Source organism: Eretmochelys imbricata, chromosome 5 (genome assembly GCF_965152235.1).
Source record: "Eretmochelys imbricata isolate rEreImb1 chromosome 5, rEreImb1.hap1, whole genome shotgun sequence".
In the NCBI taxonomy this organism is placed as follows: Eukaryota; Metazoa; Chordata; order Testudines; family Cheloniidae; genus Eretmochelys; species Eretmochelys imbricata.
The window spans coordinates 53,182,547-53,196,012 of NC_135576.1; the positions used below are offsets into that span (position 1 = coordinate 53,182,547).

The 13,466-nt window shown below is 41.6% G+C and overlaps 1 protein-coding gene across 1 annotated transcript in view; it reads left to right on the forward strand.

The window, feature by feature from the left end:
• The first annotated feature begins 6,869 nt into the window (after window positions 1–6,869).
• Window positions 6,870–13,466, forward strand: part of LOC144264567 (versican core protein-like) — a 122,950-nt gene continuing 116,353 nt past the window's right edge. Inside the window, exon 1 of the mRNA XM_077816326.1 lies at window positions 6,870–6,939. Coding sequence (XP_077672452.1) covers window positions 6,870–6,939 — 70 coding nt within the window. The remainder of the gene's footprint in view (window positions 6,940–13,466) is intronic.

Below are 13,466 nucleotides of genomic sequence, written 5' to 3' on the forward strand. Positions count from 1 at the left end.
TTCATCATGAGGCCATTTGGAATCCAGCTAGAGCCTACCTCACTAGGACCTGAGAAGCTCCAGCTTTCTCAGAATTTTAACACTGCTGGGGAAACCCCCCTCTGATTGGCTTCCTTCCCCACTTCCTTGTGTCCTAGGAAAAAGCAGCCAATCTTTTGCAGAAGTAAGGCAGAGCTCTTACGCCTCTTTCCCTCCCCAGGAACAGAGAGGAGTTTAGGTTGGGGAGGGGAAGAGGAAGCAGAAATAGTTCAACATTCCTGGTGGCTCTGTACTCTCCTGTGAAAAATGGGTTAGTTCTTCTCTGCTCCTCCCAGGAACACCAGGCCTAGGAAAGGGTAGTAGGGTGAATAACTCTCAGACCTGTCTCACCCCCTGGCCTGGGAGGGCAGAGAAGAGGACCCCACAGTGGCTGACCCCAGGCTGTGTGGAGGGGCGGGGCAGGGAGAGGGAAGAACCCCTGAAGCTGCAAGAGGAGCAGAGATGCACCGAGGGGTGAGGTGCAGATGTAGGGCTGGGGGACAGAATTGATGTGGGGTCAACAGAGGGTTCAGAGGTCAGGGATGCAGGCAAATATATGGCTGCAAGGGGCCCATAACTAATCAATTAGAGTGTTGGGATGTGAGGAGAAGCTGGAATCTTTGCACCTTTAATCAGCCAGAGAACTCCTGCAGCAAGGGTCAGAATCAACTTACTTAATACTTTTGTGGGGAGTTGGCAACACGGTAAAAACACACACACACACACACACACACACACACACACATACTCTTACACATGATGGACAGGAGGAGTTTATAAATCAAAAGGCAGACCAAAAATCATTAGGATCTTTTTTTTTAAAATGCTTGTGATTTTGGAGCCAAACTCATGATTTTTTAGGTCTAACATGAGTTTTGAACTTTTGGGGTTGGCAATACATTTTGAAGGGTCAGTGGGTGGGGCTGGTTAGATTCCAAGGAGATCCTGACTCCAAAGCAGGAATAAACCAGACTCTCTATTGTGACATCTGAAAGGTAGCTCCCTAGGGGTTCCTCATGGTAACAGCATGAGGTGGGCAATAAAAGGCAGCCCAGTGGATAAAATTGTGAGCCAATATGATCTAATCAAGATGACCATGAAGTTAGCAGGGCTTTTGGAAGGTGGAGGAGTGGAGAAGAGACATGGAGAATAGTATCACCCTCCATGCTAAAGAGCCTCCTATCCTGGGGAACCTACTAGGTCCTGGGGCTGGGCCACAGAAGATCATAGCTCCTGAGCTGCCTTTTCCTGCTACCACAAGGAAGCCCCAGGATGTTCCCTCTTAGATATCACAGAGGGGATCAAATTGATTTTTGGTTTGGGATTGGGGTCTCCTAAGAGACAGTAAATCCCTATTTAACATAGATCCATGTTGTGCCATTACTAACACTAAGCTGCATTTCTTTACAAGGTGTGAGTCAAGGAAAAATTGAGGCTAACCCCTCTTTAATTCTTCTGGTCATTCTTTTGTTGCTCACAACAAACATAACCACTATAAACTTTTACAATGGAAAGTTGTTACTTGTCAGATCACAATGCCTCAGACACCTGGCTTCTTCTGAAGAAAATAATGAATGAATGACCCTAGGAGACCATTATTTCATTGTCACCTCAGAGGAAATGGCTAGGGATGACAAACACCTTTTGATAGAGACCGTCAATCTCTCTGGCTGGATAAAACGTTGATGGTTCCACAGATATGTATCACACTGGAGGCCTTTCCTCTCTTTCTTGATCTAGAATCTTAGAGGGAAGCAGAGATTATGTTCTCACATCACTTTAAATAAGGAGTAATCCCACTTAAATCAACAGTTACACCTGTGTAAAACTGGTGTGAGATCAGAATGGAGCCCTAGATATGCTAACCAAATTCCAACTTGAATAATATTTGCTCATCTGAACTCTTCCTGCAATATTCATAAAAAGTACTCTTCGCTTCCTGTATTCAGACATAGGGTAGCATGACTATGAGCTGTTAGAGTACTGCTGCTCTTCTATCTCCAAGGAGGCAGTGTTTCAGGCTGGGTGTGTAGTGTCTATAGCACTTGTTATAGACGTTAAGTTTTGTCAAGTGTTTTGGCTTCTTTCAGGTTGAAAAGTGTCACACATGCATTTTTCAATAGAGGACAGAAATAAAACATATGCCCAAGTCCTGCCATCTTGAGTTGGGAAGAATTCTTTCTCAGCAGCTCAACTGCTACATGGCCCATCTAGGTTCCCTCTATGGGAAAATATGGTCCTGTAATGAACCTGCTGGCTTGTTAATGTTCATTGGTTAACCTCTCATCTAGCCAGCCGAGGAATCCATAACTGTAACAGTGAAGGGATGTACAAATTGAAGTTAGAGGGAGCCTGGCTTAGAAGGGAGCCAGAGATTGATTTAGAACAGGAACAAGAGGCCGGTGGCTGCATTGTGGAAGCTGGCCATGGGTGTAGTTTTGGTGCGGAATTGTCCCCACAAACTGCAAGTCTTGGGCAGGTGTTGAATTCTCCCCTCCCCACCCCCCCGCCAATGTATGGCCCCGTTGGCCTGTCTGGAGCTGCCCTGCCAAAAATAGAAGTCAAACTACACCTGAGAGGGAAGGCTGGTCATCTTAAGAGCTGTGACCAAAAGACTAGGAGAGGAGCTGGTGAGGGGGGCCAGCGGGAGCCATGACAGATGCTTGGGAGTGGCCTGCAAGCAGAAGGTGAGGTGGATAGGTCTGAATGAGACTTCAGGTGCTGGATAAAAGTACTGGACACTGGCTGAAGGATCTGAAGGTCAGTGAGTGATTGTTGCGGGAGAGAGTATCCCTGGTATTAGGTCTGAGGAGCCTCACTTCATACCTCTGGACTGGACTGCCCATAGGGCCTGAGTTAGGAATTGTTGTGATCTTTGGTCTTAAAGGCATTTTGCCTAAGGTAACTGCACCTCTGTTTCTGGTGCCCCAGTAAACCAATCCTTTGTTATTTCATTAGAATCTGTGAATGTTTAAGGGATCCCACCAAGGGCTAGGGTCTGAAGAGCCGAGATTTTGAAGCAGCTATAGAGCTTGCCTCAGCATGTTGTACACCCAGAATACTACCAGGCATGTAAGGACTGGAGTACAACAGCGACACCCTGTACTGGGGTCAGTTACAGTATAGAATATTGTTTCCACACTGCATGAAAATGTCCCCGCTAATGTCAATGGGAGTCACACACGTGAATCTGGAGAAAATAGAACCAACCACTGTTAAATTGATGAGGTAGGTCCTACAGTTTAGAGAAGATTTGGGCAAGATGTCTGAAAGTTAATATATTTTGAGGTAGATTTTCAGAATGTGTGAGGAGTTTTAGGGGGGGTGTTTCATATTAAAGTCAGTGGGGCATGGCTAAGCCACTGTGCAGCAGTTAAAAAACATTGTGTGTAGCAACTGTAAATTCAGCAGTAGTAAATAGAAGGTTGTGTATGAAACATGCCAAAACATTCATGCCAATGTACTGCCCTTCATCTGCAAGACATGTGAATACCATTTGGACTTCTACAATCAAGGACCCTTATCAATTACCCTTTCTCATCATTTTTTCCTCTCTCTTTTACTTTTCTATTTTTGGTGCTATTTCCAGCAGCCTTCAATCACTATCCAGCAATAATATCTGACAGTAGCTTTCTTTGAGATGATTCTGTAACTGTTGAACAATCAGAGTGAAATCCATTCTCTGGCATGAATTCCAAGTAATGGGGTGAAGTGCAGTGGGGTGAGGAGGTGAAATCCCAGCCCCAACCTGGAACCAGCATGCCAGGCCACAGATGAAACAGCTGCCACTGGCTACCTGCACCTTTTGTACATAGTGGTGGGGCCACTGAAGCTGCAGAAATGTGGGTCCCATGGTCCCTTCTCTGGCCTGCCCTGGCACAGCTCTGTTACAGGGAGCTTTTCAGGGTAGAGAACTTTTCTGCGGTGTGTGAGGAGTCTGCAGGACCCCACGCCAGCATCTGTGCACACAGCCCTGGCCTGCAGAATTACAATGTTGTGTCACGCATCTGCAGGCAGAGTTTGCAGGCACTAAGCAAGGTTTCCTCTTCTCCTCCTATTAGAGGTTATATACACGGAGCAAACATTTCTCCCTCTCCCTGTCTCACTGCTCCCTCTGAAGGCTCCCTCACTCCCACTCAGCCTCTCAGTGCACCATAGTGGGGTAGGAAGTGGGGAGCAATCCGTGACCAACACTGTTGAGAAGCAGCACATTTCTCTCCCAGAGGTGAACCCCTCAGGCCTTTCTCTCTTTGAATTCCTTTCTGAATCCTGGTCCTACTCCCTTAGACCAGGGCTACCTCCTGAGGGTGAAATGTGCAAAGTCAGTATAGACTTTTTTCTTGTTTTCTTCAGTTAAAGTTATTTGACCGCTTAGTCATTGGCACAACCTTTATAAAGGGAGGAGGTGTAGCCACAACCCACAAGGGGGCACTCTAGGAGATATTGTGCTGCAGGGAAGGCCACCGTTTCCTAAAGCTTCTGGGGAAAAATACCCATCGCACAACCCCTTAGGAGGGCACAGCATGGCTCTCCTCTGTGGCTGGATAGCTCATTGGTCTTAACCTTTCCATACCCTCTTTGAAGAAGTTGTACCCACAGAGGGCAGCAACCATGAACAGTCCTTGGGCATGGTGGATCCCAAGCTGTCTGGACGCAGGGGCTGCTTGAACCATCCTCTGCATTGCACAGCCCCATAGGCTCCAAACACATTCTTCCCCCTAGTCTACCAGTAATGATATACAATAATGAGGAATCATTTCTTTTAAATAATGATTTATGCATACAAAAGCAGGATATGGACAACTTTTGGAGATACCCACCTTTGAAAATTAGTCCCTGTAGAATAATAAAGGGCAAATGATCAGCTCTGACTTATGCAACTCTTTCTTATGAAGCCATTTCATTCATGCACTCATTTCAAGATGAAGGTCTAAGAGATGGTATAACTGTCTAGACTTATAAAATTAATCATCTTATCCTCTTCCCCCACCGCCAACTAAAACTGTATGGACTAGCCATGTCCCTGTGAACTGATTTAGATCAAGCACTGCTATTTTACCCCCTAAGATAAATCTTATTGAAGATATGGATCAGGTTGAACGAACCTATTAAGGTCGTAATTCTTGTCTTGGAAATCCACAAAAATATGTGAACCACAAAAATATGTGAACCTTGTGTGATGGCATTTTTTTTGCAATGTCAATGCCATCACACAAGGTTCAGCGTGGGTGAACACTGACATTGCAACATAAATATTATCACATTGTAATCCCAGCCCAGTGCAGTTGGTGATAAAAGGATGGGGTGTGCTTGGCAGCATTTGGGCTGCTACATGGGAAAGCAGCTGGTTTTCTCCTCCACACGCTCTTGGAAAATGTTGCACAATGTGTTTCCCAATGCAACAGAGTAAAACTAACCATCCATTTGCAGGGAATGTAAAGCTCCTGGAATATAGTCTCTTTCGAGTGGGAATTATAACATTGTCCTGTTCAGATATTCAAGAGCCCCACATTGTGAATGGTTGATTTAAGATGTTCTGCATTATTTTCTGAACCACTCTCCCATTATGGAATGTATCCCAGGCCAGATACAGGTATGTGGTTTTCAGGACATACCTGTATGTTGTGTAACAAAATTTCTTTACGTTGAGCGTATCTCTCATTGTTATCAGAGAATGTACACTATGTCTATTGCAATCATGTGTGAGTGTCCACTTTGTCTAGTGAGGACTTCTTGTTGCATTGGTCAATGTTTTAATTCCAGTGATGACTTTTTAATACTTAAGCATATATAGTTTTATAGTTCTAATGTAGATTGACTCCCAATAAATCTCTGCTCCATATTTCCCTAAAGGACATTAAGTTATATTCTATTCAGGACATGAAATAGTTCTCACTTTTGGCTACTACTCTAATTAGAGATCATGAGGGGCATATTTTGAGAAGAAAATCAGGAAATTCCTATGAACTCAAACTAACAGTCTCTTAACAACAGTGTCCCACAAGTCTTTACTGTTACTGAAAGCTACTTCTCATTACTGTTAGATATTTATAAAGAGATAGTGGCTATCATTTAGTGGGAATCGTTCTAATTTCACTTGTGTACTTACCTCAGATTTTCATGTTATTTATACAGGCAACACATTTGACTAGGAACTGGCATGAAGTGGAGATGTGTTGTTATGGAAGCACTGTGTATTTTAGAGACCTTTCAGTTTTTTATAGGGCTCATAGCTTAGAAAGGGGGAGGGAAGTATACACAAAGGCACTGAATTGTCCAAATCACACTTTGGAAACAGAAACCTAAAATACACCATGCTTCTGTAATAATGGGGTCATGTTGTCATTACAATGACATTTCACCAAGGAATAAATGTTGCAAGCGGCAAATCCTAAGAGAACCTGTGTTCAGCAAAATGTTGGAAAGAACTGTGATGCTGTCATTCAGTCACCTTCAGAACTCATGAACAATTTGTGATGGTAACTTTTGTGAAATGAAATGGACCCTTGATCAGTATGGCAGTTTGTAAGTTTCTAAATGATGGTGTTTTTGTGTGCTATATACACCAACTAAGAATTGGATTTGGACTAGTTCTCATTTCACCAAGACCATGTATCAACCACCAGATGGTAATGACTTTCTGTCACTACTGTATTGGATTAGATTCAAACCAGTGATTTACATGTGAAAGAATCTTAATATTAATTCTTTCCCCCTGACAAATAGCTTGTTACAGTATGTCATCATCTTTACTATTAAGGTCAGGTATTGATGTATTGACCTAAAACACTTCATAAGTACACACTAGAATACTTTTGACTTACTCATTTTTTCTTTATTTGTAGGTCAAGATGTTATTAAATATAAAAAGTGTCTTATGGATGTGCTCTACCTTAGTTGTAACAAATGCACTGCATAAAGGTAAGTGTTTGACGTGGAAACATTTACTGGAACTGTCCCTTAGTGACGATTAGAGGCAGCATGATCTAGAGGGGAGGTTTATACTGTGGGACTCAGGAGACCTGGTTCTATTTCTGTCTCTGCTTTGCTGAATGACCTCGTGTGAGTCCTCCCCTTTGTGTACCCTTCCTATGCTTTGTTTGTCTTGTGTATTTGGATTTCAAACTCTCCCTTGAAGACTCTATATGCTACAGTAATGGGAAAAAAAAAGATGCAAAGTGCCATAAGATTATGTAATATAGATTACCAGACACAGCAAAATGGTTTTTTCCCCCTCAACAGTTCTAATAATGAAGTTATGATTCTCCGGACCAAGAACACAGTACATTTTATTAAGGCAGCAAAGGGTAAACACATCTATTTTTAGGGGCTTTCTGAGCTGATTTTATTTTCTTGGCAAACACTTGCATATAAAATTACTAATTCTTTTCTCCAGCTTGTCCAATGGCTCTTACAAAACTGTTCAAAGATTTTTCTAGAGAAAAGTGAATGGCTGTGGTGCCTAAATGAGCCCACCCATTATAAAAAGTAAAATATATTTTTCCTAAGAGCAGGATGGAAGCACCATTATATTTTACTTAAAACCTCCCTTATTTTTTTCTATCCTTCATTAAACACACAGCAGGCTAGAGAGATTAGAGTTGTCCTCAGGGACAATAGACTCAAAGACTTTGTGAGAGGGTCAGGAGCAGACAACTAAGTTTGTAAGTTTTTTCCCTAGAGAGCTGGGACTTCTTTGGTTAGTAAATGGCAACCTTCTTTTCAAGTTTTACTTAGCAATGTAACTGAAAGTACTGCATACCAGGGAGAGATCTGGGTCTTGTTGCATTTAATGCACTGTTTATATGAGGGATATTAGGCAAGGGAAATCATTATGGGAAGGGGTTTTTAGATTTGCAAAGTGAGTTTACATGCTAAAGAATCCAGTGGTGAATTTAGAAGTCCTATCCAGTGAGTTGAATTGTTCCATTAAGATAGAAATATCTAGCATAAGTTATAGTGAAACTATGAGCTATTAAGCATAACAAGCTAACTTCAAAAGTGTCATGAATGGAGGTAATTTATATTCTGTAAAGGGGTGTAATTCACATGATGAGAGGCAAAAGGGTGAGGTTTTAGCAGGAAAAGCAACTAGCAGGAGGAAGAATGTAGAAGACAAAGCAGCTCTGAGCTTCATTATACATTCCTATTAGTTTCTGTTCCTGATACCTTTGTGCCCTCCTGCCCCATACTGTGTAATTCTACTCACACTCACATGCACACCAAGTTACTGATGTATAATTTACACCACCCTTTAACACTTCTTAATTTGGCTCAGAGATTCTCCAGTATGGGATTTACAATACATGAGAAACCCACTGATGAGCATCCAGTTAAGCAGATAACAATAATATTGGTCCAGATTCTGGCTAGTGATCATATGTGTGTGGCTTGGTGGGAGCAGATGGAAAGTCTCCCACCCCTAGCAAGGCAGTATGAACGCTGTGTATCTTCAAAAAGAAAAGGAGTACTTGTGGCACCTTAGAGACTAACCAATTTATTTGAGCATGAGCTTTCGTGAGCTACAGCTCACTTCATCAGATGCATACTGTGGAAACTGCAGCAGACTTTATATATACACAGAGAATATGAAACAATACCTCCTCCCACCCCACTGTCCTGCTGGTAATAGCTTATCTAAAGTAATCATGGCCTAACTTCATTATCATGCACATTGTGTAAAGAGTTGTCACTTTGGATGGGCTATCACCAGCAGGAGAGTGAATTTGTGTGGGGGGGTGGAGGGTGAGAAAACCTGGATTTGTGCTGGAAATGGCCTAACCTGAAGATTACTTTAGATAAGCTATTACCAGCAGGACAGTGGGGTGGGAGGAGGTATTGTTTCATATTCTCTGTGTATATATAAAGTCTGCTGCAGTTTCCACGGTATGCATCTGATGAAGTGAGCTGTAGCTCACGAAAGCTCATGCTCAAATAAATTGGTTAGTCTCTAAGGTGCCACAAGTACTCCTTTTCTTTTTGCGAATACAGACTAACACGGCTGTTACTCTGAAAGCTGTGTATCTTATTCATTTAGAGCTGTAGTTTTAACATAGCAATTTGAAGAAAACTCACAGAATGGCCATTGTGAAGAGGGCAAAAGAAATGGGAAAAATACCTTCCAAAAGATCTAGTGTCAACAGATTGGTTTATAGCTCAAGTAGCCATTATTTTCCATTCTAGAACAAATGTCAGGAACAGAGCTCATGTGTGCAAAGCCATTTTAGAGAGCAGGAGTTACTTCCCTGGAACCCAAACTTTGCAGACCCAATCTGGCCTCTTCGTGATTTAATTCTCTCTGTATACCTGGGGAAGAACCATTATCTCTCTTGGAGTAAAAACTATTGTTGATCATCCACTGGTGTGGTCCTGTGTTTTTGTTTTCTAATAATCTGTCACCCAGATTAAACGTTTGCAGCAGCCTAGGCTCTGTGTGGTTTAGTCAACTGCTTGTCATCATGTCTTCCCACCAACCAATCCCCCTGCCATACCAAAGTCACCAAAGGGCTTAGTTTGGATATTTATAAGGATTTTTTTTTAACATATAAGTCCTGAAATCCAATATTCCCATGATAGACATGACAAAACTCCAACCTTATTTGTAACACAGCAGATTACAGATATGTAATATTTTATATATTCACCATTAATTATTGTTCTAGTCTTTCTTTCATTTTATCATCTCCCTCATCCTTGAGCTTGGCCCTATCCATATATACCTAGCACATATGCAATGTAAGCTCATAATCTTTATGTAGAAAAAATAGCATTTTTGTTTTAAAGGTAAATTGTAGAGGCTCTTGTGTGGTTTCTTTAAGATCCTTTAAATTCCCATAAGATATTTTTGGGAGCGGAACAGCAGGAAGTACCACATAAGCCTGTGGGGTCAAAGGAATGCCCCATCACAGGACCTGTGCTGTTTGCTCTAGTGCACATAAAGGATTAATGACAGAAGTTACTGGACAAAGTTTACATTGGTTGCTAGCATGACATTCACTCACTTTTGAGCTAGCTGATGGTGTAGTATGTTAGGTTACAAACTGGACTAGTGACTGTGATAAATGTGGGAATTTACCTCCCCAATTTAAACATTCATTTGTCATGTCATGAATGAGTGTGATTTCAAGAAGACCCTATAAACCTGAAAAGAGTAGAAAATCCCCTCAGTAGCCGTCTGATACTTGAGTCTTGAGACACTTGAGACTAATACATAATAAACATCTGTTTGTGCCTGTATATTATATATATGTACGTATGGGTGTGCTATAATATTCAGGTCTGCAGATGGAATATACATTTGCCTGGTTTTCTATGATTTACTGACAGAGTATGAGAAGTAACTGATCCTTCAGTACTCTATGCCTGTTTTACATCCTCCTCTCTTTACTGTAGTAGCTCAGGCCACAAACCATCTGGTAGGAACACAGTGAAGTTTTTGTTGGGATTCAATTTATTACCTCCATTCTCAAAGCTCCATACGTGTTCTTGCAGGTAGTCCTGATTTTTTAAAAAAATTTAATTTAACAACCTAACACTTATATTCTTAAGTATTAAATTTCCTTCTTAAAAGATTTAGAGTTAATGAACAGAGTTTGCTTAGGCTCAGTATATAAAGAAATTAGATTTAATAGAGCACATGAGATCATAGGTATTTGTTATGGCTGCTACTAGACTGGACTATAGAGTGTATGCGTAGTCAGACTATTGATGAACTCTCAACAAAGGGTTTTAATTGTTCTTCCCCTATAAACTTGGCTTAACATAAATAGGATCTTTGATTCCGTGAGAATACATTTTTGTCTGATTACTCACTGTCAATGTTTCTGTTCTCTTAAACTTAATTACACAGCAAGACCATTCTTCTCAGCACCTTCTCCTCCTGGAGGACATTCTTTCTGATTGGATCCAGACCACTTTGCCCCATACAGACCAATGGGTGGTGGTGTTATTTTTACCCTAAAATAGCCCTTTTTCTGCTTACTTCACTTTTCAGGGATTTGCAACTTTTGCAAAAGTAAAGATTGTACAAGACCTTCTGGGGAAGGAGTCTTTGTTTTCAGGCAGGGAACAAATATTTTATTTTGTGTCCAACTTCAAAAGAAAGAGAGCAAGCCCTACTTCACTGATAAGATGAGCTGACTTTTACAACCCGAACTGTGAACTGGGAGGACCTGAGGCAAGGTCCAAAACAACAGATAGCTGGAATTCTGGTTAAAGTCAAAAGGAAAACAGCTTTATTCAAGGTAGAAGCTCACAAAGGGGAAATTCTATCAGGGAGCTACCAGGAGGCAGCAGTATGGAATTTATAGCCTCACTGAGCTCCCTATTTTTAACTACCTCCCTTTAATTAATTATGCAGCCCCACAATCTTTATAACTGCCTGGCAGCAGGATACACTAACTCTGACTGGTAGAACATTACAGGAGGTTCAAGATGAAACTGTTCTGCAACTTTTAAATATTTACACCAAAACCCCTATCCTTATGTAATGAGAGGGCTCCAAGAAACCCACCAGAATGTAGAGAAACTCACAATTAAATCTACAAGGCTTGGCCCTTAACATGATCCTGTACATCAGTGTGGATAAATAAATGAAGGAAGAACCCCCCAGATAATTTGTGGGAGGAAAAATAAACAGACCTTCATCTGTCATTTATTAGTATCAGGATTGGCTGCAACATGAGGCCATGTTGCATTGTAAGACACTGGCTCACATTGGGCACCACAACAGGGGAGCACTCTGGTATAATCCCAAGGCATGATCCTTTCCCCAGTTCCCTGATAAATGCTCCATCCCTTTGGACTGTGCACCTGCTCCACCCGAGCAGTTGATCAACTCCATGTGGAAGGGATGAAACCATTGCTCAGCCTCTTTCCATCTCTCTTTGAAGTGCTTTGCACCCTTAGGGAAGTAGGAAGGAACAGTGTCTGCAGTCTTCAAAATACAGGGACTGAGGCTGACATTTCTTTGCAGGGGGCCACAGTGGGTGGGAAGATTTCTTATGCCTTCCTTCCCCATTCACCCATTCTAGGGCTAGACAGTTATGGCCGATTACTTAGTGAGGCCCCCTAACTTGACTACACTGTGATTCTTTGGGCTTGATCCCGCCGTCCTAACTCAGATAAAGTTCCCATTGATTTAACTGGGAATTTTGCTTGAGCAAGGACTCCAAGGTATGGCTCTTTGTGGTGATTTGGACTTAAGTCTCTCTGTGTGTTCATGTGTTTCCTCCATTAACCAGTTGTATTGAGAAGTTTTTTACATACCACTTAGCAATAGAAAAATGCTTGTATTAATCACCATCCTGGCTGGTGATTTCAAAACCATGTTTCTTTTTAATACATACAAGAGGACATTAGTGCTTTTACGTCTCACCTGGCTGTGGAGTTGGGTAAAGGGGCTGGATAAATGGGTGTTCAGGTTTCATAGCACCTTCTATTGTCAGCTCTAGAAGAGCTGTTGACCTAGGCAAACTGGCAAATATCTGCCCCTCTCAGCTTCAGACAAACACACAGGCAGTTACTGAACCTCTTCCTGTCCTTTGCTGTCCCTGGTGACCATTTGTTTTGCTGGCCCTGTGCTTATTAAGGAATGGTCTGCAAAGTGGCATTCTGAATATCTGGGGAAGAGATAGCGTTCTGTGCTTTCAGTCAGAGGGAAAATGCTGAAGCAGCAGAAGGGGTGTAAGGGTTAAGAAAAGAAGAAAAGGCTGCCTTCAGCAGTAGACAATAAATCATGCTTGAATAGCTAGCCTGGGCTGCCACAGGAAATAAAGTTTTTGCAACAGCGTGCAGGAGCATCACTTAACCCATGTTTAATTGCCAAACATTTTTTTCCCAAATGGGGAAAGTAACTTTTTTTTAAAAAAATCCTATTTTACCTAATAACAGACTTAGGCTGATTAGCCTGCAAGTCAGAACAGAGAGTTCTCTTATTATAAAAGTGCTCTGGGATACTTACTTTGTAAAGTAGATGGATGCATTTATGGCCACATGGTCTCCTTTCGTTCCAAACTGTTGCCCTAGATTAGAACAGATATAAACTGTATATCATAATGATATGGTTGCTGCCAAGAGCTTTCAGTCACCTCAACATGTAAATATCAATTTTAAGGAGAAAATTTTCTCGGGGATCAGTGCGGATATTGCAGATCACTGCAGCCACCACCAACTGTCTCTGAAGATTATTAAAATTCTGACAGGCAGGATAAATAGAACTAGGTATTTATTCTTTTAAATATTCTCTTTCTAATGAAGATACACCTTTTTAAAAAAAGCAACCAGACAGCATAAGAAATATGAAATATTTTGAGAGTGATTCTGATCTCACACCTGTATAAACTGGTGGTAACGTCTATTGAAATCAAGAGTCCTGATTTTGCGGTCTCTCACACCAATTTTAGTGCCGTGTAATTCATTGCAGTTACGTTAGCACAAAGCTGGTATAA